This window comes from Hydra viridissima, unplaced genomic scaffold (genome assembly GCF_058129835.1).
Source record: "Hydra viridissima isolate aposymbiotic clone 2 unplaced genomic scaffold, HvirCarnegie_v1 scaffold_2, whole genome shotgun sequence".
Taxonomy (NCBI): Eukaryota; Metazoa; Cnidaria; class Hydrozoa; order Anthoathecata; family Hydridae; genus Hydra; species Hydra viridissima.
Window position 1 is genome coordinate 371,491 of NW_028324301.1, and position 27,847 is coordinate 399,337.

The 27,847-nt window shown below is 30.3% G+C and overlaps 3 protein-coding genes across 8 annotated transcripts in view; 2 read left to right on the plus strand and 1 right to left on the minus strand.

The window, feature by feature from the left end:
* LOC145184197 (phospholipid-transporting ATPase IB-like) overlaps window positions 1-381 on the plus strand; it is a 30,256-nt gene extending 29,875 nt beyond the window's left edge. For all 3 annotated transcript variants that reach the window (XM_090077814.1, XM_090077813.1, XM_090077812.1), the window contains exon 40: window positions 43-381. In XM_090077814.1, coding sequence (XP_089933940.1) covers window positions 43-96 — 54 coding nt within the window. In that variant the 3' untranslated portion in view covers window positions 97-381. The remainder of the gene's footprint in view (window positions 1-42) is intronic.
* On the minus strand, window positions 280-27,424 carry LOC145193447 (phosphorylase b kinase regulatory subunit alpha, liver isoform-like). Of its 3 annotated transcripts, none has more exons than XM_090077809.1 (34): window positions 26,872-27,424; window positions 24,439-24,624; window positions 23,960-24,007; window positions 23,713-23,782; window positions 23,400-23,498; window positions 23,096-23,178; window positions 22,827-22,907; window positions 22,652-22,750; window positions 19,604-19,645; window positions 19,388-19,492; window positions 18,730-18,783; window positions 18,495-18,617; window positions 12,491-12,586; window positions 12,230-12,337; window positions 12,074-12,152; window positions 11,113-11,247; window positions 11,003-11,033; window positions 10,833-10,911; window positions 6,521-6,665; window positions 6,122-6,191; window positions 5,888-5,970; window positions 5,704-5,807; window positions 5,506-5,617; window positions 5,256-5,421; window positions 4,954-5,032; window positions 4,612-4,689; window positions 4,441-4,520; window positions 3,021-3,099; window positions 2,792-2,921; window positions 2,606-2,704; window positions 2,444-2,514; window positions 2,016-2,267; window positions 719-922; window positions 280-636 (listed from the first exon to the last, which is right to left on the minus strand). In XM_090077809.1, the coding sequence occupies exons 1-34, from the start codon at window positions 26,941-26,943 to the stop codon at window positions 421-423; spliced, it is 3,558 nt and encodes a 1,185-aa protein (XP_089933935.1). In that variant the 5' UTR covers window positions 26,944-27,424; the 3' UTR covers window positions 280-420. The 3 variants fall into 3 exon arrangements, with proteins under 3 accessions (XP_089933935.1, XP_089933936.1, XP_089933937.1); XM_090077810.1 differs by having other exon boundaries at window positions 23,914-24,007; window positions 26,872-27,419; XM_090077811.1 differs by lacking the exons at window positions 10,833-10,911; window positions 11,003-11,033; window positions 11,113-11,247; ... (13 more) ...; window positions 24,439-24,624; window positions 26,872-27,424 and adding an exon at window positions 8,357-8,460.
* Window positions 14,380-17,869, plus strand: LOC145184597 (uncharacterized). Of its 2 annotated transcripts, none has more exons than XM_090077844.1 (5): window positions 14,380-14,759; window positions 15,117-15,346; window positions 15,433-16,686; window positions 16,881-16,915; window positions 17,020-17,869. In XM_090077844.1, the coding sequence occupies exons 1-3, from the start codon at window positions 14,747-14,749 to the stop codon at window positions 15,628-15,630; spliced, it is 441 nt and encodes a 146-aa protein (XP_089933970.1). In that variant the 5' UTR covers window positions 14,380-14,746; the 3' UTR covers window positions 15,631-16,686; window positions 16,881-16,915; window positions 17,020-17,869. The 2 variants fall into 2 exon arrangements, with proteins under 2 accessions (XP_089933970.1, XP_089933971.1); XM_090077845.1 differs by having other exon boundaries at window positions 15,433-16,661.
* Window positions 27,425-27,847: the final 423 nt, after the last annotated feature.

Below are 27,847 nucleotides of genomic sequence, written 5' to 3' on the forward strand. Positions count from 1 at the left end.
AAAGTTTTGTATTTTTTTTTTTTAAATTGAGTTTCTTTTCAGGCTGACATCATTCGGCGATATGATACTACACTTATGAAACCGAAGGGCGAATGATCGTAAGTCCGTCATAAATATTAGCTAATATGCATTGAAATAGCAATTGGATTTTTTTTATTTTATACTTTTTTACGCCTAATGTATTTATGTATAAAAATAGCGAACTAGGTAAATTACTCAAGATATTAAATGACTATAATTTTCGACTTTCTTGTTTGAGTCAATAATAACAACATGTAATTTTGAAAATATATTAAGTTGATTATTCTGTTATTTTCTGTATTTTTGGCTTTGTTTTTTACATATTTTATTTTGTTATTGAAATAAAGCACTTTGTTTTAATTCGGTAGTTTTCAACGTATGCTGCAATATTTCAAGTTTTCAACTTGTTCTGCAAAATTCATTAGAATCTTGCATGTGCGAGTAGAACATTTGAATCGATGCTTGGGCTAAATAAGTTAATGTTCCATACTCCCCGCTTGGTGCGCTGTCATAGAAGTAGCGACATATTTGGTTGCTCGCTCCGCATGCCGATGCATTAGTTGCTGATCTGTTTTTGGCAACACAGCATAACGTTGCGTCACCATTATCCATTTCCTGTATGAAAGAAACAATTTAAGAAATTTTTAAGAATGTTTTTTTAAAACAAGTAAAAGAAATAAAAAAAAAAAAAAATGACCTGTTTCTCAAGGAAAAGTTGATTTGCGTTTGATACAATGCGGTCCAATTGGATTGCATCATTTATTCGAAAATCATCATTATGTTCAAAAAGTTGTGAAACTATGATGATTGCCTCCACTACCAGCTGCCTGTATTCAGGAAACAGTATCTTGTTCAGTTCCTCCTCTACTTTTAATGCAAATTTCATTTCACCGGGCGTGTTCTATAAAAATATCGTTAAAATTGTCTGTGTTGAAAAGCAAATTCCTTTAAATATACGACTTTTAACAACAAAACTAACTGTTTAAACAACCAGGGTTTACGGTTGTTTGAAACGTGGTTGATAGTAATATACTTACGTTACAATTAGAATATTTGCCATGCTACAATTAAACACGTATCTTTTCTCACTTTCTCACACAAAATACCGTAAATCGCCAAGTTTGCATCCAGAGAATTTTTTAACAACTTATCTTTTAGGAAGATATTTTTACTCAGTAAGAATAACCCCCCCCCCCCCTACTTAAACATAAGTTTAGGGGGGGGGGGGGTTCTTTCATGTAAAAATGTCAATCAAAATAAGTTCTCTTACAGATTGTTTAACAAATCTTTTAATACTTATCATATAATTATATTTCTATATTGTATCCTCTTCATCTCCCCACAAAGGGATTTTCTTGTTTATCAGCAGCATCTGCTCTACAGCACTGCGTAACCAGTTTTATTAGGCTGACCATTCTTTAGAGTCCTTTCTGGGAGCTTGTTCGGATTAGTGGTTTAAATACATCTTGACTTTTAGGCAAAAGAAATTTACACGGAAGGGGGGTAATTTTGGAAGTGGAATCATTTACGGTAGTGCCTTGTACCATTCGTTATGTTTTGTTGCATGCATTAGTAACAGTGTTTTAAATATTTTAGCGCATGACTGATAAATTATAAATGTATGAATAAATAATTAAAATATTAAATTTTCAAAGACTAAAATCAGGATTTTTGTATTCTTGTTAGTTATTTTAAGATTTTATTTCATACTTTTTTTTAGAAATAAAAACTTGCACAAAGTTTACGATAACAAATTGCTGTTTGATTTGCTGAAAACCAAAAAACAATTTTTTAAAAATTAAAATTTTTGTTACGTTCCTTAAAGTTAAATATATTTTTCTCTTTTTTTCTCTTCCTTTTTCCTTATTTTATTGTAATAGAAAACACGATAAAGACTTATATGAAGTTTTAGAATTGAAAAGTGTACGCATATCAAAAAATTACTCATAGTAGCAAATTGAAAAGTAAAAAAGGTGTCCGAACAATATCCAAACCTCTTGAGTGAGTCTATCTTCCAGAAAGAAACCATACCGATGAACAGCCATACCGTGTGATTTAAGAAGAACGTGCCATATCTTGTGATAAAATCCTTTAGGCACTCTGTTAAGCGCCCCGTCTAAGCATCGCCTTCTCAACCACAATCCGACCTTTCTACCTTCAAAAGATTCGGATTGTAGTTGGTTTAGCGTGGAGAAGATAAGAGGCTGTTGCTTTGGACCTTTACGCGCCAAATCTTCCCCTACTTTCTATAATGAAAGTTAAATCCACAAAGTGAAAAATAAGAAATTTGAAAAACGTGCTTTAAAGTTTTTTTTAAGTGATGATCTTTTTAATTTTATCTTTATTTTTACAATCATCTAAAAATATTGAAATTATCTCAAAATTTTAAAATCCAAAACGACAGATAAAAAAGAAAAAAAACCTTGACAGCAGTTTTAACGCGATGGATGCTTCCCTTATGTTCTATGCCGAACACCACTGATTTGTCACGCTCTAAAACAACAAAGCAGGAGATTTTTCATATGATTTATTTCAATTTAAATGACCGATCGTTTAGCTCCGAAGATTTTTCCGTAAACTATACCTTGTTCAACTCCAAACTCTTTACCACTTAAAATAAAGAACATCAGCGATTTCATTTGAAAAGGGCTCAAGCTTAGCAAATCATCAGCAGCTTCTTCGCCTTAAAAGTAAGCAGCAATATTAATATTTCAATAGAGGCTTCAGTTAATAATACACCACCCTTATTTAGCTCACGCAAAAAGTCAACCTGACAGCCCTGACACTCTTGCATATTCTGCAGCAAGAACTTCCATGATAAGTCCCACGCGTATTTGTAGCATCTCGCTAAACAAGCTTGGTTCTGTTTTCAAGAACATCGACAGGTAAGTTAGCATTTCCTAAACAAGTGCAAACAAACATAAAAGATAAGCGAAACTGCGTAAATTTTCATTATAATTTAACTAATAGCCAAAATGGTTGATATATGTAAATTGTACTTGAGTCAAGACCGCCGCACTGCTATCATCTCCACATGCTCGGTATATCATAGACTTTAATTCGTCCGGGGGAAGTGGTCTATAATAAAGCAATTATCATTCAAGATATCACCACGATATCACTAATAATACAGTTCTTTTATGATTGTTTTAATTATGATTAATAAGCATCTATGAGCATTAGTATTGTTGATATTGTGATACAGATTTTTTTTTTTTTAACGAACTTGAAAGAAATGCAATCAGATAACAGGAGGACGAGTCTCAAGGGTTAAGCATATCTTGCACGGGACAATAACAAAAATTGGAAAAGGGAGGTTAGACGAAAACAAGAGAAATACCGCTCTAGCTTTGTAGAATATGAAAACAGTTCTAACTTTAACAACTCATAGTTACTCTCAAGGTTATTTACAACAAAGGGCAGGTTACTCCGCTTTTTACAGACCTCAAAATAAGAAAAAATGCGCCGCAGATTGCATTATTTTGGTTTTTGTTACTTTGTATTTTGGTTTTAAAGTTAAAAGTGTGTATCTACTACAGAATACTGTATTTTAAGATTAGCATCTAACAAAACTAACTTTTTCTGGCCTTGAGCCTAAAATGCGTATCTACCAAGTTACCACGTAAAATAAAAATACCAACTCAACACGTAAGATAACAAATGGTTCCGCATAAATTGACTCTTAAATTGTAGGTCTTAATTGCATAGATTTTAATCCTAATTTTAAAAATAAGATTAAGCATCACAAGAGAGAGAAAATAGTGATGCACATCTTGATAGCTAAGGATAAAGGTACTGATATCTCATTATGTATACCACCAGGTAAGAACAAGCATATATTGAGGTGCTTTTTTTAATAAACTTGATTGTATTCTGTTTGGTTTTTGATTTTAACGGCTTTAGGAAAAACAATTAAAAGTAATCTACGGAAATAAATCATAATCTTGAATATGAAAAAGTTAAGAAAATGAAGATGAGCATGAAGATGAAGAACAAGAACGTGTTGAACGGTTGGAAAGTTTACGAACTGAAATAGTTTTTCTTTTATAAAAATAAAAATGTTTGTAGGGATTAATTTTAAAAAACTGATGGGTTTACAGAGGAAGTTTACATTAGTTATTAAGGAAAGTGATACGTCCAAAGCGACAAGTTCTTTAAAGACTTTTTTCCTGGAAACTATTTAGTTTTTTCACTTTAGAGTTATATATAAATCAAATGTCGAAAATTATTTTTCTCTAGTAGGTCTATTTCTTGCAACATTTCCAATGGCTACACATATAATGTACCTCCCCTGTATCACAACTTGCCCAACTGTTACGAGTGACGTATAAATGGAGATTTTTACTTTATGTTAAACCTACAGCCAGGATGTTCAAAGAAAGAGACTTTTGGGTTTTCAAATGTAACAAATAAACTTACTGCTTGATAATTTCTTCAAAATGCAAATGAGGCAGTCCTATTCCAATATGCTTCTGATTGACGAGAAATACTGTGCATACCTTAATACAAGAAAGATACAAGATGCACAAATGAAACTAAATTCTTATAACATGACTAATTTTTGATTAAGAATCAATATTATATAAATACCTGACTCAAATCTTGCACAGTTTTTTTGAGCATTCCCGAGGTATGCCTCACTAGGGACCATAATTTCATATGGCAAGCCTTAAATGAAAGTACGAAGTGAATGTAACAAGAAAAACAGGTCGAAGTAAATTATACCACCAGTTAAGCGAGTAAACTTAACTTCGCGTATTAAAAATTTTAAAGTTTACGCGAGATTTTCCGATTTTAATTGGAATGATTTTAAAAAAGGTCCGACCAAAAATCAAAATTCTCTTCATGATTACATCCTGATATATTTTCATCTATTGGACAATAAAACAACTCAAAATAATTAAGCAGTACTTATTAATAATTGAGCAGTACCTTTTCATATAACTCTTCAAGAAGTTTGCAGACTGTAAAACCGGGAATTCCATACAATTTTACGTCGTAATTAAACCCCCTGGAAGATAAAAGTTGTAACTAAAGAAGTTAAATTATTTTTTACATGTTTATATAAAAAGAAATATTTGAACTTTTTTATTATATTTATATAGCAACTCTTTCCACCACATTGTCTTATAATTTAAGGGAAATTTAGCTTGAGAACTTCTTGCTGATTCTTGATATAAAATGTCTGAGGGGATGGGCACTAACTTTTAAGATGTTTACAATGTTTGTCATACTTAGTCGTATTCAAGTAATGAAGAATATCGGCTTGTGCGCAGATATCATCAGTTTGTTCTAGCTGTTTCCGAATTTCGTCAATGTCAACTTCATTCTTTTCTTCAGAAAGATTTTCATTGCCGTCTGTCGTATCATAAACATATCTCCGAACTACTTGAGAACACTCTAAAACGATTTGAAAAAAATTTTAATAATTCAATTTCAAACTTTGACCGTAAAAAGTTTTTAAAAACAAAAACTCTATTCCACCTTCTTCATCAGAAGCTGAGCCAAATGACGCAGCAGAAGTCCAAGATGCAGCGCGGCTGAGATTCCGACTTCGTGCAACTGACCCATGAACACCACGATCTAGCGAGGATGTCTAAAAATAATTTAGTTATCAACTAAAGATTTTCATTTGATTTTTTTCCCCTCTTTGAGACATTTAGAGAGTATCAAAAAACTTACGCTTCCTCCGTAAGGTGGTTGCTCTCCGATCGAGTCATCATAATTCCTTAAAACTTCACCTGGTCGCGGCGATAGCGTGGGGTCCGGGAAACGTCTAATTATATCTAAACCAATAGTTTTTAAAATTAATAAAGTACCAGAGCCATTTATTCCAACTTTCGCTCGCAGCACATGGAAAACTTACCGGCAAAAACTTTGGGTTTCACAAAATCTAAATTTTTTACGCTCGACCTGGAAAGCATTTCGGACAACTTTCCCACACGAATTCTATTTTTAAAAAATGTAAAACTTTAATTTAAGAATTTAAAAACCAACAAAAACGTTTAATAAGCATATATCTTAAAACTTTTGTTTTCCGTCACGGCATCAATTCTTTGTCTCTATTTAATGTCATTACAAGTAGATTTAAAAAGTGAACCTGACGCTGTACAAGTATCCGCTGGTCACTTGCAAGATGAACCGACCTGCAGGAGACGTCATTGAATCCTCTGGAAGAAAAAATGATGTAAAGCTCAGGAACTTGTAAAAAGAAAAAGAAGCATCGTTCAGGTAAGAAATCAAAGTTGAGTGATGATGAAACACATTAAAGCATTAAATTGTTAAAAAATTCGAAATATTTTTTTTCGAAACACCAAATAATATTCAAAACATGTTAAATTTACGAAATTTTCAAAAAATATTTCAAATGATCAAATTTATTATAAAAATTATGGAGTTACTAATTTGTTATAAAGCAATTGCAACCTAAAATTTCTCCAAATAACTGACAAATGGATCAGAAGTCATTGAACATTTTTTACATATTCATAAGACTTACCTAAGAGTGAATGAGTCACTGGTATAGTAAGTGTGGGTCGACCAGTCAACCTCCAGTTATTGCGAAAATATTCCAAATCAGTTTTTAATGAGTCAACCAATAGTTCATTATCCAAACACATGTAAAACTGACGGTAATCTAGAAACTAAACCAGCATTTGATAAGTATAAACTTTTCGTTTTTACAAACCAAATTGAGATTTAAAAAAAAAAAAAAAAAGATTGTTAAATAAATTAAGACAAACAAAAAAAAAAAGATTGAAAAATATTTTAAACAAATGCAACGGAATCCTATGTACTTTTACGTCCTGCAACCGTATCTATCAGTTTTTTGGTTTCGTTTACAGTTCTTTCATAATGTGAACTTTGATTCAAATGCAGGGCAAATCAAAAATCTTAGACGATGCGTTTATTTAAAAACAGATATTATTTTAACCGTCTGGTCAGAGATCGGGTATCCATATCAGCTTCCTACGTAGAATTTGTTAATTTGTTAGAATTTGTTATAAGTAAAGAAAATAAATTTCTCGCTTTCACAATAAAAATTTTCTACATTATAATTTTGTCCCTTTCACTACACAGGTGGGTACCCGAGCGTCCGGTTATTGAACGAATGGTGAAAGCTTGGTTATTGACCGGACGATCAAATTAAAAAAAGAAACAGAGTAGTATTAAGTAGAATGGTGCCGATCCCAACTTTTATTTTGATTTACCGTGAGTTTAAATGCTTTTAAATGCACAGGTGTTAAAAAATAAATCTCGCACATTCCGTATTTTCAAAAGTGAATAACTAGCGGGTGATTTTTTCAGCACACCCAAAAACATTAGAATTACTCCAATAAAAATGTTTTTTTTTTTTTTTAAATTAAAAATCAGGTTGGTGTTGAAAAGATAATACGTCATTTGCACAAACTCTCTTGCACTTTACGAAAACAAAAAACAAAACATGTTTAGCAACTTTTTATTGGAACTTGTAGTGTTACGAGGGCGTAAGTTTTACAAGATTGACCCCTACTTAAAAAATTATAACATTACAAACGATCAGAGATTTTTGCATGCCAATTGCAGGCTTTGCAGGATCAGCAGAACTTTTGTTTCAATCAATTATGAATAAATTCAATTAATAGATAAATAAGGCTATTGAAATCCTGAATCAAATAACGTCTTGTAATAAATTCAGAAATTTCCGGAAAATCAATCAATTGAAAAGTCAGGAAAACTAGGTTATAATCGCTTAATCACCAATAAAATCTGGCAAATTTTCCGATTAATCACAATTAATCAAATAAATAAATCTGTAAATTCATTCATTTAAATCAGCGGTATCATAGTGCTTTTTAATTGCAAAACTTTGAGAAAATAGTAAACAATTTTTAAATCCTGCAACAAATTGAAGAACAGAATTTTCTTCGAACTGCTCTGTCTTCAGATTTTAAATTGATGTTTGAAATCTTAACACGTCCACTGTTTGGCTGACAATGGACATAAATGCTGTAGAAGATTTAGATTTTCTTGATGATTCTCAACTTGGTGCAGTTGGTGCAACTTGGTGCGGAGGTCATTGGAAAATACAGAAAATATAGATTAGGATTAGCTTTTTCAACAGGTCTTGGCAAACCCAACAAGTGTTCTAACTCCAATTGAAATTTTGCAAATGATACCAAACACTAAAATGGTAGTTCTCTTTAAGATCATCAGTTGTGTGTTGCTCGCTTTTGCTAAGATGTCGCCATCATTAACTACTTCTGTGTAAAGGTGAATCCAAATAGGAGATAAATTCTTAGGTATAATTCACAGCCTTTAAAATCAAATGTTTTTTTTAAAAAATAAAACTAACCTTATGTAAAAAAACTTTTAGAGTAATTTATAACAATTGAATGAGGTTTGTGGATTTTTAGCAAAGTGCGAAGGTTGTTTTCATTTTAAGTTCAAAGTAATTATATTGATTTCTTCGTAACCGTAAATTTGTCAAAAATGAATAACGTCATAGTTTTTAATTAATCCGTTTAGTCTACTGGGTTTCATTTCAAAAGAAAATTTTCCAAACTTATTCGATTTCATCGGAATATTTAATACTGGCTTTTATAAAAAACTAAATTTATCTAAAACAGGGAATTGTTAAAATGAAGAAATCGAAGCTGATTTGTTTAATTCGAATAAATATCTTTAACCACAAGGAGCATGCGTAATAAAATAGCCCAGTGTGAAACGGTGACTCTAGACGCGTTAATAAACGAATTTTAAAAATTCTTACTGCGCTAAATTTTATTTACCAATGCTATAGCGTTAGCATAGCAAGTATCAGCGGACACCCTGCGTGATATAAAAAAAACCAACGACCATCAAAAAGTCCTATAATTCATAAGTTAGTTACAAAAAAACGAGCATAAGACTATAATTTATGCATTACAACGAAGGCCTTAAGAGAATTACGTTTAAACTTTTTCATTTTCTGAGTTAAAAAAAACCTATGTTTAAAATGATGTGACTTGACTGTAACACGGAGAACGAAAACGAGGTTGTAATAAGGAATTTCGGAAAAATATGTTATTGGACTTTAAAGGCTGTAAAAATATATTATAATCTTTTTGCGATGTTTAAAAGAAATCGTTTGCAAGTTTCTTTGAAACAGTTGCAAACTCTCTTTTAATATTTTTTTAAGCAACATTTTCCCGGTGCAATAACCGTGCATTCGAGTAACATTCTTTCCCTCTGGGTTATACAACGGTAGGCACTTAACATGTAGAGATGTGAGCTCACGGTCTAAATATCCTAAATAACTTACAGTTAATAAGCCTACTTTTTAAAACACACAAATAAAAGTGAACGTTTGACAATAACGAAGATGAAACAAAGGTACAATTGTTAGTATCTACTATTCTATCTGATAAATTTTTCAAAGCATCCATTTAGAAAAGAATGAAAAATTTATGCATTCACTGCTTTAGCATGAGGCATTTTAGGGGAACTAAGATTGAGAAGAAGAAACAAAAAGAAGATGAAAATTGTAAAGTACCCTGAAAGAAAATGCAGCATTTATTCAAAAATATTGAACTGCTAAGGGGGAAAATAAATTTTTTGGAGAGCATAAAAAATCTAAGTGAAGTTAATAAATAAAAGGAAGCTGATCCCACGCAGAGAAGCAAAATGAATCAAATTTATTCAAGCTAAATCAGTGATTATTCAAGTCATCAATAAATCAGAGAGCATTCAGGTCATCAATAAGCGTAAATTATTAAAAGTAAACTAAAGATTTTTTTTCTGTAAAAAAAAAAAAAAAACCTGTATCATAAGTAGAGTAGCAGAATAAGCATTAAAATATATATATATATAGAAATTGTTAAAATGTCAACGAGCAGATTGTTCGGACTAGCAATCCTATGTATTTTTGCGATCATGGCAATAAATATCGCACCAGGTTTTTTTTTACTATTTTTTTGTGCCATTTTTTATTCCATCATAAAAAGTTTCATTAATTATAAAATTTTTTTATTTGACTCGCTTATTATAATAATCCTCTTTTAAGATTTGCTTATTGTAAATTTTCTTTTAACATTCGTTTTAAATCTTTTCTAAGTTTCCCTGGAATTATTCTCTTTCTATTTTGTTTACTTAAAGAGAAAATCGTTTAGGTTTCTGTCTGGTGTGCAATTATGGAAACATAACGCAACAAAAAAATTGCACTTACCAAGAAAACGCAACTGCCCTTTGTTACACCATGATCAAATTTCAAAATAAAACTAATGTTCTTGAAACTACACGCAATTGTTCACAAAACATAAATAGTGAATGCAGCAATGCTACTGCAATATGCAAGACTGATCCGAACGATGCTAGCATAAGAATCTGTTCAGAATGTTGTTCCACTGATCAATGTAACAACAAAGTGCTTCTAAGCGATTTTGAAAAAGATACACCGGACGGTGACACTTCCGATGCATCAAAAACCGCTGCGGGCTTCCTATTATCGTTGGCGTTTGTGGCATTTACAATTCTTGCGTTCCATGTTTGAAAGCTTCGAGAATTAGAAGATAGAGTTCTTTTTTTCTTTTTTAATTTCAATTTAAACATTTTATTGTGCACTTATTTTGATACTGTTTGTAAACATGGGATGTACGTATTTTTTAGTTTTAGTAGAACGTAATTAAGTTCAGTAAATGAAACTGCTTCATGTAAATTGATTTTGAATTGCCAAAAAGTAAGTTATGAAAAACTGCATAACGTTGTACTATAATTGTAATGCATGTCATGAGAATTTTTTGGTCGAATGATGTTGTAATTTCATTTTAAAAAAATACTTAAAAGTTTCTTACTTCCGGAGTGAATGCATAAATATTGCCGTCAGCCCTATATAAGCTTCCGATGCCTATCACTCCTATGCTTGAACGAGGTCTGTATAATGAAAAATCCAAACAACTACTGATTAGAAAAAGATAAAAGATCTTCCTTCATCAAAATCTTGGAATAGAAAAAAAAACGTCACCTTCCCGACAAACCCAACTTTTTGTTCTTCCCTAAAAAATAGATTTATAAAGTCAAAAACGATTTACAGACTGAGCTCAAATATTATCTAACAGACAGTAGAAGAGTTACCTAGGCGACTATAGATTTTACTCAGACATCGAGCTGGAAGAATTTTAATGGGTTCTGCGTCTTTTACAGTTTGAGAAATGACGCCATTTTTAGCGAGTAATTCTTTTATTTCCTCATCTTCAGCAATTAAGGCAACTGTAAGAAAAAATATTACATATTCTAATAGTTGAAACATTTGTAAACTTTTAATTTGAACCTTTTTGCTCCAAGAGGATACTAGTCCGACAAGATTTTAAATTATGCATATTGATATGCAAAAAAATTTTAAAATGTACTTGCTGTATACTAGAGCACACCCATACCAAAATACAAAGATACAAAAGATACTAGAATACCCATACGAAGGAGTTGGGTTAGGAATAAAAAAAGGTTGAGTTAGAAACAAAAAATCAACTGAAAAAAAAAATAGGTATATTATTTTTACGAAATAATTATGAATAACGCCCGAGCCAATTCATTATGGCAGGTCTCTGGAGCCCAGAGGCGGCAGCAAAGGAGGTAAGGGTAGCTTTTTGTTCGTTCTCTTTTTTACATAATTTTTTTTTTTTTTTTTTTTGAAAAGGAGGGAGGGGGGGTAGGAGTGGGTAGGAGTGGGGAGGAGGGGAGGAAGAGGGGGAGAAGGGAGAAAGGGGAGGAAGGGGAGGAAGGGGAGGAAGGGGAGGAAGGGGAAGAGGGTTTGCGTTTCATTAAAAAAAAAGCTTTAAGCAAACCAAAAAACTGTGAAAAAAATTTGAAAAGTTTTTTTTCATCACTCAAATTGGGGAATCCTCATGCACCGTGAGGCCCAGGGAAAATCTCGCCATCCCTCACCACCACCACCACCACCACCACTACCACCACCACCACAAGTCTTCAATCAACTTGATTCAAAGAATTAAATGTTTTTCATGCACAGAAAATTTGGAATTTTATTAAAGTATGATTGCTATCAAACATCTTTCGTAGTAAAAGAAAATGGTACCTTGTATAACCAACTCTGGCTTAGGTGACGTAATATACCGTCGGTTTAAAGGATCAAGTTCACCAACAGCAACAAATCCCTAAAAATCACAGAAACAAAACCTTAGAAATGTGAAGAAACTGAAAGAATATTTATTTTCAGGGGAAAAAAATGCACCTCGTGTAATAACTTTCCCAGAATATATAAAGATTGTGTCCAAAGGTGAGGTAGCCGATCGCCGCACAAGCGAACCTGACTATGTGGAGATGCTTTTTCTTTATCAATCTATAAGAATTTAAACAAGGAGAATTTAGAATGCAAAACAAAAAAGTTTTATGTGTTGAATTCTTTTTACACTGTTTGCCAATAAGCATTTTAAAACAAAATAACAATTTGTTTATTATAACAAATCAATGAAATGATTTTGCAACCTCTCACCTTATCTCTCGGAACGTAAAACAACTCTGGAAGTAAATCAAGTTGATCTGCACTTTTAATGATCAATGGTTCAAGAAGTTTTAAGTATGTTTCCACCTGGAGGAAATTACAAACAGTAAAGTATAAAATAGTATGAAAACTGTTACAGAATCTAAAAAATATTATCACAACGCTACGAATATTACTAACATTATTACTATCAACATTTTATTAATTTTGGCGCTTTGTCGTTATCTTTACTATTAACATTTATACTATTTTCATCATCGTCATTGTCATCGTCACCGTCACCTTCACCATCACCATCACCATCACCATCACCATCACCATCACCATCACCACCACCATCATCATCATCATCATCATCATCATCATCATCATCATCATCATCATCATCATCATCATCATCATCATCATCATCATCATCATCATCATCATCATCATCATCATCATCATCATCATCATCATCATCATCATCATCATCATCATCATCATCGTATAATTCATATGCTGATCTAAATAATAACAATAATAATAATAATAATAATAATAATAATAATAATAATAATAATAATAATAATAACAATAATAATAACAATAATAATAACAACAATAATAACAACAATAATAATGATAATAATAATAATAATAATAATAATAATAATAATAATAATAATAATAATAATAATAATAATAATAATAATAATAATAACAACAACAATAATAATAATAATAATAATAATAATAATAATAATAATAATAATAATAATAATAATAATAATAATAACAACAACAACAACAACAGCAACAAGAACAACAATAATAATAACTATTATAACTATTATAATAATAATTATTATTACTATTATATCTTTATTATTATTTTTATTATTATTATTATTATTATTATTATTATTATTATTATTATTATTATTATTATTATTATTATTATTATTATTATTATTATTATCTCTGTTTCTCTTATTGTTATTATTATTATATTTTCGTATAATTCATATGCTGAAAGAATCTAAGGGGGATGGAAGAAGGGGTGAAATAATTTAGGGGGTAAATGTGGTATGAATAAAACTTAGCGAACACAATGTCCAGAGAATTACGACCAATTTTAGTTACATTATGTAACTAAAATTACATAAACAAATCGATTTTAAACAACAAAAAATTTTAAACACAATTTGCACCATGTTGACGAAAGTTGCAAATTGGGCAATACACAAGAAAAATGAATTTTCCTTTGTAATTGTACGTTGTAAATAAAAAAAATTGTTTTTTTTTGTTATTACGACGTAGTGCGTTTTAAAACTACCGTATTTACTATCAGCATAGTTTTAAATTTATTGTTAATATTGTTATTTTAAATGAAGTTCGTTCGCGTCAATTGAAAGTGTTTCGCTGATTGATTTTTGAATAAACCAAATATTTCAGGTCGTAAACAAAAACGCTTTTATAACCCATCATAAGATGAATGCTTATTATAGATGATTGGTTATTAGAATCTTAACAATAAGTATAGCCAATCAAATGCTTATTATAGATGATTGGTTATTAGAATCTTAACAATAGGTATAGCCAATCAAAGCATAGTAATTAGTATTATTAATAGCCGTCATAATATCAGCTTTTTTAAATTCGAAAGAGTACTAATCCGCCCAGGACATAGCCCAATGTTTCCTCTAGATATAACACTTGTTCATTTCTCTTGTCTCTTCTGAATAAACATCTCTAGATTTTTACAATTTTATTTTATAAGTGAGAAAAGCAAATGACAAAAATGACGTCTTTTTGGCGACTTAATTCCTTAGTTAAATAAACTCTGACGTTAAAGCGATTAGAGGAAATAGTTTCATCAAGCAATTACCGATTCTATTGATATAATATGCGCATACACGCTTGTATTAGTGATATTATATCTTTGAAAGAGTTCACAGTTTGATGTAAAATTTACGTACTTTTTAGAAGTCATAAAACTAGCTTAAGTTTTGTGCTTTAAAAAAACCATCTGTTTCGTAAAAAAAAAAGAGAGAAAAACAAAAGTGGAGGAGAGTTTTTAGCAGCTGCGCCGTTCTTTACAGAGTACAATAATTTTCTTGTGTAAAAAAAAAAAAAAAAAAAAAAAACAACTTCGCCTCTATCACAAAATGGACTTTTAACAAAAGCTACGATACCTACAAAGCTTCTGTACAACAAAAACAGAGACGAAGTATACGTTTGTTAAATCCTGATTACAAACAAAAGATGGCCAATCAAGGTAAGCTTATTATTAGTGAAATTCTACAAAATAAATAAGACAATAAGATTTACTTTTTTGGTTCGCAATTTAAAATTTTCAGTACTCCGAGTATTTTACATAAGCAGTTATCGGATGCATGAAAAAGATTTTAATTTTTTTTTTTCTGGTAGAATAGCCAACATGAAATGTAGGTTATTTTAAGCGGTGGAAGGGGTTTTAATTTTAAAGACCTCAAAAGCAGATTGATGATAGCTCATCATCGGGTGTAAAGCATATCCTAAGAGTCTTTAAAACGCTTTGATGGTCAGTCAAGCGTTAAAAGTTTTTGAATGTTTTTTGATAATTATTGGTTGCTTTTTCCTAAAAATTCTCTAGGATTCCAAAAGCCACTTCCTCTTGAAACACCGGCATTTGCTACAGTTGGCGTTCAAACTACCGAATACTTCGCTTCTGATATGTATAAAGTGGAAAACACCAACCCAAAACACTTCACTCATATTCATATCACAAAACTAGAAGATGCATTCAGTAGAAAACAAAAACCGGATGATATTCAATTGCACATACTTGCGATGGAGTGCAATCTTTCTTATGCTGACGTCAAGGTAATCTTTCTTGCACTGACGTCATTTTTCAAGCGTTTGTTGTTTTTGCATAACATTACTAAAACTAAAAACTTTTGTAATTTTAGGCGTGGTTCAAAGCCCGCCGGCGCGAGTGGATTGAGGAACTCGTGCTGCACGACACTAACAATAATAGAAAATCCAAAAGTCCCACCATAAACACAGAATTAAACAAAAGAAGTTTTAACGAGGTTGTTGTAGAAAACCATTCTGTCTTATATAATACAGAAGAAGATCCGAATATTACTAATGAAGATAGTATATAAAAAATGAAATTTCTTGATATAAATATGAGTTCATTACGTTCCAGATACATTTTATCTCAAACAAAAATCAAAAACTCCTCATGAAAAAATTAGAACAATGCACCGAATATTTCAGTTATTTGTCGTAATAAATATGGGAAAACATGTAATATATAAGTACGGAAAAATATAAGTAGCTGAGGCTAATTGTCGCTCTTCTCACGAGCTGAACGAAATTAAATTAGACACGACACTGGAGCGACTAAATTTATTTCAAAGGGAACATTCAGAGGCAACTTTTTTTTAAGAATAGCACGTGTTAAAATATATATTCGAACTATTATGTAAGGAAATATTTGAAAATTTTGCATAAAGCAGCTTACAAGGTTTTGGTAGGGCGCCGATCAATTCTTTTTGTTGCATTCTTTTTTTTTTTTTAAGTAATCCGATTTATCGCGTCCTTGTAAAAGATTCTAATGAAACGTAGGTGGTGAAACTTTGTTTGAAACGTAGTTGTGTCTTATGTTGATTTGCAGACGTATTAGGAGTAAGATCTCTTCTATTTAAACGATTGCCGATTCTGATTTTCCATTTAGTTTATTTGTAATGAAATCATTTGCATGCTGTTCATAGTCGGAAAAAAAAAAGAATGCTAGCATTTTTTAAAGTCTTATTTGAAAGTGACCTAAGTCTATTTAAGTGTGAAAAATTGTGTTTAAAAATATCACATATTTTACTTTTTAAACTGTTAACGTCACTATAGTAAAAAAAAAAGTTTTCGCCCACAAAATAAAAAACGAACAAAAAAAAAAGATACCTTGAAAAATCACCTAAGAAACGTTTTTTAAAACTAAATGTATGTTTTTTTGAAGCAGATTGTCATAAGTTTGTAACTTTATTTGTAATCAAAAACTAAAATTTGTTTGTCAAAGCGAATGTAACTTTCGTTGATTTTTATTTTGATGTTAGCAAGAGTATCACTGCTGATGAAAGTTGTGAAGACTTGTCCAAACTCATACTTGTTCTCCTCAAGTTTAATCGATATTCAAATGGTATTTCTTCAAGTTATCATTTAACGTAAGATCGCTAAAATTTTGTGCAGAGTTTAAAAGCGCATAGTTGTATTTTTTAATAACTAAAAGATCGAGTTTTTTTTATGTAGGAAAGACATTTTACGAGGTTTTGATTTTTTTGAGATACAGTTTTATCTTAATGCAAAGTTGATCAAGATCTTTTGCTCGCCAACTCTTCTCATACACCATTTTTTTTAGAGCACCTCAAAAACCTTCGATCGACTGACACTCAGGTACGTTAGACGGGTTTTTAGCTTACACGTAAAGTTGATGAATTTTTATCAAGGTACGAAACCCATGTAATGTGATTATGTAATAAAATCCCGTTTATCATCAGAGTGATGCTCAGCTATGGATGTTCATGTGATTATGCAATAAAATGCCGCTTATCATCAGAGTGATGCTCAGCTATGGATGTTCATGTGATTATGTAATAAAATGCCGCTTATCATCAGAGTGATGCTCAGCTATGGATGTTCATGTGATTATGTAATACAATGCCGCTTATCATCAGAGTGATGCTCAGCTATGGATGTTCATGTGATTATATAATAAAATGCCGCTTATCATCAGAGTGATGCTCAGCTATGGATGTTCATGTGATTATGTAATAAAATGCCGCTTATCATCAGAGTGATGCTCAGCTGTAAATTTTTTTCATTAAACTTTTCTAAGTAAGCACGTTAATTGATTGCGAGGCCACTTGGATTGAAATAAGCTTTTGAAACTTCTGTCGAAATATACCAGCCATTCGAGTAACTTGGCTTCAAACTTTTCAATTGTTCGATATTTTTACTAGGAGTTCTCCTCAAGGTCCTTTTCGCGGCGAATGTGATGTTCGCCAAAATTGCTGCTGGTATCTGTTCACAGTAGAACCTTGTACAATCGAGTGCTACTTTTCTTAGCGACAATGATCGGAAATAAATAAATTTTTCAAGCGGCGGGTCGAAATAGAATGGCTATTGTCAAATATTGCTTTAAAGTGATTGACATTCTTTTTGTCCATTAATTTGGCTACACGACCATCACTACCCAGGGTTCTCTTTCTACTCACTGTTTCCAGTTGGCCTAAATAAAATTCGTAAATTCTCTTTCTTCGTGGTTCCTGTTTTAAGAACATTTTTTGAATAAGATAAAAATACAAGAATGTAATGCACCATGTTTTGTAGGGAAGTTTCCCACAAGAACTTTGCCATCGCATTTTTATCTAATAGTTATTATATTTAATAGATATTTTATCTTATAGATATTTTATCTTATAGATATTTTATCTAATAGATATTGCAATTTTTATTTGAAAAGCCTGCACAAAATTTCAGTGATCATATGCTAGTAAAAAAAAGTCGTTGAACTTCGCCCAATCGATAGATAAAAACTTGTAAACTGTCTTATTAAATGTTTTTTGCATAAGTGTAGTTTCTTATACATATAATTTTCTTAATTGTTTTAGCATATTTATGAAAATTTAGATTTTTTCATTCCCCAAGGTAAAGAAACGCTTTTTAAAATAGGAAAAAAAATCATTGCTTTAAAATTTCTATACCTGTCGAAACCTACAAAAAAAACCCGCCGAAACTACACCAACAAAAAAACCCGTCGAAACTGCACCTGCAAAATATGCAAACTTTCAACATTTAATTGTATGTTTTGTTAAAGTAATAATTCTAAATACTTCAAATGTGTAACTAATCAAAATTGACTACAAAAAAATTTTTTAGAACGTTTAATTATGCATTTAAATATGCATTTGTTTATCTATAAGCCTTGTGAACCTTTATTTAAGAATAGAAACATCAAAAGAAAAGTAAAAACCTGCTCAGTGTTGTTATTGTAGACACCATCAATTACAAAGAAACAGAAGAAGAGAGGCCATTCACACTCGATGTGTTCGAATTTACTTAACTCATGGAGTTCATAATGAAGTCGAAAACGATCCTTTGCATAAAATAAAGTTGTAAAAAATGTAAAAAACATCATTATATACACTGGTACTCTGCTCAAAAATTACCAAAAAGAATCTAAAATACTATATTTAAACAGCACAAACCTCATTTTCACAATGATAGCCATCTCTAAGAAACCTTTTACATCCATAAGAACCCTATAAATGTGTATGAGTATATATATATATATATATATATATATATATATATATATATATATATATATATATATATATATATATATATATATATATATATATATATATATATATATATATATATATATATATATATATATATATATATTTATATATACATATATATACATATATATACATATATACATATATATATATACATATATACATATATATATATACACTTATATACATATATACATACATACATACATACATACATACATACATACATACATACATACATACATACATACATACATACATACATACATACATACATACATACATACATACATACATACATACATAAATACATACATACATACATACATACATACATACATACATACATACATACATACATACATACATACATACATACATACATACATACATACATACATATATATACACACACACGCGCGTGCACACACACACACACTATAAATCTGTAAACATACACAATTATAGAGTATATAAAAATCATTATATACTCTATAATGGATTTTATATACTCTATAATTGTGTGCATGTATATGTTTTTTCATGAAAGCATTCATACTTGTAGCATGGTGACAATTTCTGACTTTGTTGTATTGATTAAACCTATTTCTTCAACAGCAAAAGCTGGAAAACTAATGATACTCAGTAATGAAGCTCCGCATTCCTTAAAAGTGAAATGAACATTTTAGTTTAGAAAATAAAGTGCAATAAGTAAAAAATAATTGCTTTATAATTTCAACAAAAAATGTTTTTAATTCATAAACTCTAAGATTACCTTTGAAAGAGATTCTCTTGGGAGCATGGATTGCAATACAGCCTAAAATGTAAGATTTTTTGTGCAGATTTTCAAAAAGTAAAACTAATAATGTACCAAGATGTGTAAGAAATGAAACTACTAACTATTTGTTCAAAATTGGGAAAATTTACAGGCATTTAAAGTCATTTGGGAGACTATTAATGTATGATAAATTATTTGTATAACACATATATTTTTAATGAGAGCTGTATTTGCAAACAAATTTCATGTACAACTCAAAACACTCCCTACATATATGTAAACACTCCATACAATGTATGTATGTATTTAGTGATATTTCTACTGCTTTCAAAGTTTGTGTTTCAACATTTGAAAACTCAAAAAACAATTAAATTCTATTAGCTTTTAAAATTAGCAAAAGATAAAATACAATCCTTTGATAATTTCCTTAAAAATATTTTGCACTGATTACAACTTATTGTTTTTGTTAAAATACTATAAGATATTAACAAGTGAAAAAAAAGAAAGTTTGACAAATTCAAAAACCAGAGATAAACAATATGTTAAAACTATAAAATTGAAGTTTTATTTTGGATTTTTCTCCATTAACTACTGACTGATAATCTTTTAGTGACTCAGCAGCAATATCCAGAAGATTATCTATCAATTCTTGCTTGAGCTGATTGCACGGACTTGTTTTTCAGCTAGTTCATTAAAAAAAAAACACTCAAACATTTTGTAAATCAATCATCTCCCTGTAAGAAGCATATTTTCAAAATATCATGGATCTTTAAGAACTTGTTGTATACATATTTACATCTTTGGAAAGATTAAAGCTCTAGTTTTATTTTGTTTTGTACCTCCATAAAATGAACCAGAGATTTGATCTCTGTTTTTCCATAACAGTTGAAGGATGACTTAGATTCTGAGATAAAATGCAAAAAAGGTAAAACCATTAAATATAAAAGTAGTAGGAAATAAACTTAGCTGCTTAAGACAAAGTTTGTGCTAATCTGATCTGTTTTAATTCTTCAAACATTTAATACTACAAACTTTAGCTATATGCATATTCCTTTCAGCAGATTACTGAGGAAACTTTATAAATCTAAAAAACTTGGATAATTCACCACATCGTGGAGGAGTTGATTAAAAATTGTCACATAAGAGAACAGCAAATATACCTGAAGCTTCAGGTTTATCCTTTGCATTTTAGCTTACAGACAAAGATCCAAGCAAATACTGATAGCCAACATACAGTATGCGCTCTTAAAATCTGAACTAACTTTTTAAAATGGTAAGTCATAAAAACAAGTAAACAAGAAAAAACTTTTGGTAAAATGATTTATTTCATATCATTTTTCCATGAATTAAAAAAGAAAACTTAATGTGTAAACAATTGGCATTAATCACAGCCTCAATTTTAGGCCTAAATCACTTATATATCTTCAGGACATACTCCTTAGCTACAGCATTCCACTCCTTGATAGCAGAGGCCTTCAGAGCTGCAATACTTTGTAGAGAGATGCATAGGCCTTTGACTCAACTTACGTACTTATACTTTAGTCCAGAGAGTTATACTTTAGTCCAGAGGGTTTAAATCTGGGGAATTTGGTGGCCACACAATTTTCCCAAAAATCTGATATGTTTTGGGTCTTTCTGGCTATAAGAGATGGAGCCCTATCCTGCTGGCACACAATTTTAGCATCAGTGTTGAAGTTAGAGGTGATCCATGGCCGGAACATGGTCTTCCAAGATTTTATTGTATACTTCTGCATTGATTTGGATCACTGAATCAATAAAAACAGGAGACTTTTTAGACTATTGGAGGCCACAAATCCAAACATCATCGTAAAAGCAGGATGTTTCATCCTGAACTTAAAACTAATTGACCCTGGAGCACCTTTTGGGTTTGAAGTGCTTATGTAGCTATCAGTCCTGCTATTTGATGCAGAACCTACTGTAAAAAGTTTTTCATCTGAAAACAGAATTATTGTATGACCTTTGTTAAGGATGAACAAAAGCTTCTTACTTCTATCAACTTGTTTGGCCCCAATTTCTTCAGAAATAAGGAGCCCTTTGGATGTAGCTTTAGACTTGGCCTTCAGGCCATAATTAACAACTTTTATGATTGTGTGCTCACTCACAGAGGGCACCTTAGCCATCTGGTTTTCTCTCTATGTGACCAAACTTAAAATATCATACTTGGACAGGCTGACAGAAATAAAATGTGGCAAAATCTTACGCTATGGCAATCTCAGAAACTGTTAACAATCTTTTGAAGAAAATTAAAGGCAAGTAGACAATAATAAAAAACTTCCGAATAGTCTCTAACATTAATTAACCATCACTAATACCAGTAAACTCCCCAAATAAATGCTTAAAGTATCAACTTATGGTTCTACAACTAATACAAACATGCTTTAATAAGCATTTTAATGCATTTTGCTTCTCAGAACTTACACTGCTGTTATCCATCCAAGAAAAGGGTCAATTGAAAATGAAATACTTGATACCTTTAAAGAATATAAAGGATACCTCAACTCTGTTTTAAACACTTAAATCTGTCCCAATCAACTTAATGATCAGGATAATAATCACAAAATGTTCATCTTTCTTCTATAATCAAAGACAGCAGAGATTACTAGTTGTTCAGTGGACCAACAGCCTGTGCTTTTTCTTGTGTTTAAAAAAGTATTTTTTAAACACAAGAAAAAGTGTGAGAAAAAGTGTGAGAATATCTTTTTTGATCATCAGCTTAGTAATGCAAAAAAAAACTTTTGATTACAAACCAATTAGTGTTCAGTTTTTTGCATTATAACTTTAAATTCCTTTGTAAACAATAACATTAAGTTTGGCAAGAAATGAGTTGGGAAGTTCTTTAGCAAATCTATTTGCGACAAGTCTTTGACACAGACCATATACATCCTAGCTTTCTGCATAAGAATGGGAGACAGCATATAGTCTCTACATATCAAAAAGTAAAAATGAAATTATGTTTATTTCACATTGAGATCAAATAAGAACTAAATTAATACATTTGAATAAAATAAATTTAATATTATTAACCTTACACCCTTGTATTTGATCAGCTAGAACGTGAATAACAGATTCAGGACTGCCGCAAGATCCAAAAACATCTAACTCATCCATTGCTTCAAGGGCAGCCTAAGAATAATGGTATCAAGTTCTAAAACAATAGAATTGTTTCATATCAAAATACCAATCATAATACTTTTATTACCTTAGCCATTCCAACAGAACTAGCATTTAACTCTGTGACACCTCTATTAGTTTTATCGCCACGCTCCCAGATGCCAAAATCCTAAAAATGACTCATAACTAAAGTGAAATCACAGTTTTATTTTTCTTAGAAGAATTACAAATTTATGGAAAAGAATAGAATATATTTAGATTTAATGAAAATCAATAAAAAAAACCATTTGTCAAGTTAACTGACACAAAAATGAAAATGGGCTATTTATCATTACACATTTTAATGTTTTTTTTTACCGGAACTAAATAAGCTGTTTCAATGTAAAACACAAGGTTCTGAACAAAATCAACTTCATCTTTTGTGAAAACAATTCGAAGGCCTAATGAGAATATGTTAGTCATAACCATTGAAAAATAATAATAAAAAAACATCAGATTAAGTTGAAATAACAACGAGAGTTTTGCTGAAAAAAATCATTAACCTGATAATAAAACTTGGTTTCCTTGATTAAAGTTGTCTTTTATGGTTCAAATTGTTTTTAAATAAGCTTTGCAAGGTAACAAAATCTAAAATATGTAGGAAAAAATAAAAATTACAAACCAGATGCTGTCATCTGTGCAAGAATTAACAAATAGAGTGAAACAGCATCAATCTGTAAGTGACCCCAATCATGATCTCCAACAACTGTTTTCCCTGTACCTATTTAAAAAAAGATCTTCATAGTTATTGGAATAGCCCCTAATAATACTGGATGCATTGCTTATGATTATCTTTTTCCATAATAAAGAGCTCTTTAGTTAACTTGATTTTCTCTAAAATTCCATAAATAAAACTTTCAGTTTTAATTTTCACAATAAAATTTTTGACCCATAAAAGTGAATTAATTGTAATTAATTGCAGAAAGTGTTCTTACGACAACAATATTTTGCATGTAGTGAGTCTTCTTTTTTTTGGGATTTTTTAAAATGTTCAACTTTATCTACCTAAAAAAAGTACTACAAAATAAGTAAAAATATCTGCTAAAAAATTCAAAATTTAAAGAGATAAAGTTAAATATATAACTGCTAAGCTTGTTTAAGCCTTAATTTAACAGGTTGTTACCCAGGTTATTTACCAGGTCATTAACTAGGTTACAGCAACCAAGAAGAACAACAACCAACCTGTTGCATCATAGATCTTAATAATGCTCTCATCAACTTTATTACAGACTGAAAGAAAAAAGAAGATAGAACTGCAATGATAATACCTATTTTGAGTTTCAAATTTAAAAAGTGTGGTTATTCTACAAAACATTCTGTAACTTTTTGTGTCTGGAATTCTCACAACAATAAACAATCAAAACAATAGGAAGAATAAAGATTCTTCTGGATATTTTGACACACAGCGTACTGCAAAACCTTTTAAATTTGGTTTTTACAAAACTAAATTTTTGTTGCATAACATCAATTTATACATTTAAGGTATGGTATAATTAAATTGATCTCTAACAATAAAAACTTTTTAGAAGTTCTTTTGCTCCAGGTTAAAGAAAATTAGATTTTGCATGAGTTTCTAAATTTTCAATGCTGGTGTAGCACATAAATTATACATTGTGCATCATGCTATACTTGAAACTAACATATCAAACTAAATCATTTACCTGGTGTAACTCATACTGTCTTGATTTTTCTTCTTCATGATCACCTGTTTTTCCATATGCTAATGCTAAAGCCCATACTGGCAAAATGCTATATACATTGTCTCGAATCCATGAATCACCACACTCATGTTTAAGACTAAATTGTGCTCTATATAAACTGGCAGGAAAGAGACCACTAACAGGGTTCTAAATGAAATATACTATTTTAAGCAGTATTTACTAATGTAAAATTGTGGAGAAATAAAACACATGTGGTATTGCACACTTCGATAAGTAAGGCCTGTGAGGTTTGTTTTATCAATAACATCTTTGTACAAATAGAGTTAAAAGACTAGCCAGTTGGAGAATTTCTTAGGTTAACTTTTAAGTGTTTTAAGAAAAAGAAAAATTTTAAGTGTGCTTTGAGAAAACTAGCCAAGATTATCTAGATTATATAACAACAGGAGCTGAAATGAGACAGTTTTTTCCAATTACGCAGCTTTTTAGGGAGGAGTAGCAAAAGCATCCAAAATGCTCAAACAAGTGATCATATATCTTATGATCATATTTTAGTGAGAGGAAAGATATTTTTTATTATATAAAATATTTCTGAACTTATTCCATAAAAACACTACAATCAAAAATGGAAAAAATCTACAGAGATTATACAAAAGCTACATAAATCTTGTCATTAGCCCATTAAGTTTTTTCAAGTTTTTTATAGTGCTTTATTGAAATAGTTACTTCTTCAAACTTTTAAGTTATTTTGTTTTCTTCAAGTTGATTGTTAGTCCTCCACACAGAGATTTGAAAGTTATTTTCAAACTTCACTGTCTTTTAAAACATCAGATTGCTCAAGTCATACCCCCTGAACTTTGTAGTAACTACAGATCTGCGCAAACAATCACAACTCAATATGTATGGCAAGTGTCACAGTTCTTTATAGTATTGTTTTCCATCATAAACCAACTTTATTGTAAATGTTACACAAGTAAGCTTGGTTTTATTTATAATTTTCTGCATATGTTTCGTAGTTAATTTTGCAAGCTAATGATTGATAAATTATGTTCCTTACTAAATATAAATTCAGTTTAATTTACATATTTTGTTTTTTGGATGGTCAAATTTGAAAAGTCTAAGGATATAACTGAAAATATGGAGGATGAATTGGTTGAACGCATTCTCAATATAGAATCAAGTTTTTTTGGACTTACTACAACTGAGTCAAGAAGATTTGGCTGTAAATTGACAAAAAAATCTAAATTACAAGACTGTTTTGATAGAAAAAAGAAATATCATATGTACTAATTAAATACTTATACTTCATTTTAAGATTAACTAATTATTGTTGTTGCTTAGGAGATAGATGTTACAATATTTAGGCAATAGATACCATGACATAGGAAACCAGTTCCCTTAGTTGTATCAATAAAAGTTTTTAAAGATTTAGCTTTTTTACATGAAAGCATATAGATTTTCTAACTTCATTTTTAAAAAAACGACAACAATATTAACACAAGTTATAATTAACACATGTGATTTTATTTACTTAATAAATGTTTTAAACAGATTCTTTCTTAAGTGGTATGACTTAAACAACCTTACTCTAATTAACTTTAAAACCAATCTTCTTGACAAAAGACTTTGATTCTGGAAAAAGATTTCCACCTTTGCAAAAATTTCAGTAATTGTAGCAAAACTCCATAGACTTTATAAACAAAAATGGTTTTTAGCGTTTTCTTAATAAACAACTTCAGAGCTCAACAGCCCATCACATTTTGTATTTCATTGTATTTTTCCAGCCCATAGTATTTTCTACTAAAGATAAAGTGTACTTAGAAACATCTAGAATATTTTTGTGATTGCTAGCATTTATTATTCTGAGTACTACTTTAAATAAATCTTACCTTCAATTTAAATTTCCTTTAGGGAAAAAGGGACGAAGAACTTTAAAAAGAAATTTTCTAAATTGATCTAGATCAACAGTGGATTAAGAGCAAAGTTAAAAAAGCAGAATGAAAAAAAAAATCAATATAATACATTTTTATTAGAAAGAAATCAGCTTAATTGCTGGTAATGTCAACTAAATTATTTTTATTCTAGTCATTTTGCTGATTTTCAAAACTTAAATGCATGCTTTAAAAGAAGATCAAGTTTAATAAATTTGTTTCTTCATTGGAGGCCCTTAAAATTTAAAGGAGCTTAAGCCTATAAAATTTAAAGGAGCTTTAGATGTCTAGTATACAGGTTGCTTAACTCATAGTAGTTTTTTTAGTACCCTTACCTTTATATATATATATATATATATATATATATATATATATATATATATATATATATATATATATATATATATATATTCATATGTAACTACAAATGTTATTTTATGTAATTTATATATATATACAAATACATACCAAAGATATATTCAATAGCAATTAATAACCAACAAACCTGAAAATCAAGAATAGTTTTCTTTACCAAGTGATAATAAGTATCTAGAGGTGTGGTGCAGTGTACATTCATTATCAGGAAGCATGCAGAAAAGTTGTACACTTAAACATTTATTCACTATCTGGAAATATCTAAAATTTTATGCCATACTGTAAGCAAATGATTATGCAAATACATATAAAAAGTTCACTTTATTGGTTTATTGTAACAGCTTACATAGAGATTTATGTTTGAATACTTTTTACAAGAAAATAAAATATGAAACAATGCAGTCTATTTGGATGCTATCTTAAATTAGCTGCTTTACATTCATGGAGGTTGAATATATTTCATGCATTAGTAAAAATGACAACTCTGTCACCGCAATACTGTCTATAGCTGTTTCAGATCAACTTAAACACAAACGCCGGTCCTTAGTTGAACTTCATTAACTTTGGGGGAGAAATCTGTATATTCCCTTTGTTTGGATGCTCATTTTGTAAAGATGTTTTTTTTATTCCGTATCAATGAAATACAATTTCCTTTCCTTTTTTTCTTTTTTTATGGGGAGAAGGGAGGGGGGGGGGGATATTATTTAATTAGTTCGTCCTTGAGAAACCGGACTGAGTGATTGTGTTTCAGTGTTGGGAAATATTGAGTAATGATGTATTTTTTTTGTCAAATAGTTAAAGGTTGGATCAGAAAATAAAAGCGCCAAAATAAAATCGTTTTATAAACCTGTAGTTTTTACAAAAGAACATGAAACACCTACAGCAACTATAGTGCGCTATAATTTCTAATTTAAATTCAGAAAACAAAGTTTTAAGTTTCACAAATCAGTGTAAGACTTGAATCTGACTTCAAATTAGTCTGGTGGGTTCGCATTTGCGAGGGATGGAGGAGGGGAAGGAGGGGGGAAGGGTTTACAGTAAAGGACCTCCTAATTGCTAAATTGTGAAACATGAAAACAGCTCAATTTCTCTCTCGGACGACCATA

Excerpts from the sequence above, each read along its gene's own strand:
- LOC145184597 (XM_090077844.1), top strand. Across the intron at positions 15,347-15,432 it reads TTTCTTATGCTGACGTCAAG|GCGTGGTTCAAAGCCCGCCG; the intron begins GTAATCTTTCTT and ends TTGTAATTTTAG.
- LOC145193447 (XM_090077809.1), bottom strand. The coding sequence starts at position 26,943 with ATGAATGTACACTGCACCACACCTCTAGATACTTATTATCACTTGGTA. Across the intron at positions 19,646-22,651 it reads ATCAAATACAAGGGTGTAAG|GCTGTATTGCAATCCATGCT; the intron begins GTTAATAATATT and ends CTTACATTTTAG. Across the intron at positions 5,971-6,121 it reads GGATACTTGTACAGCGTCAG|AATTCGTGTGGGAAAGTTGT; the intron begins GTTCACTTTTTA and ends TTTTAAAAATAG.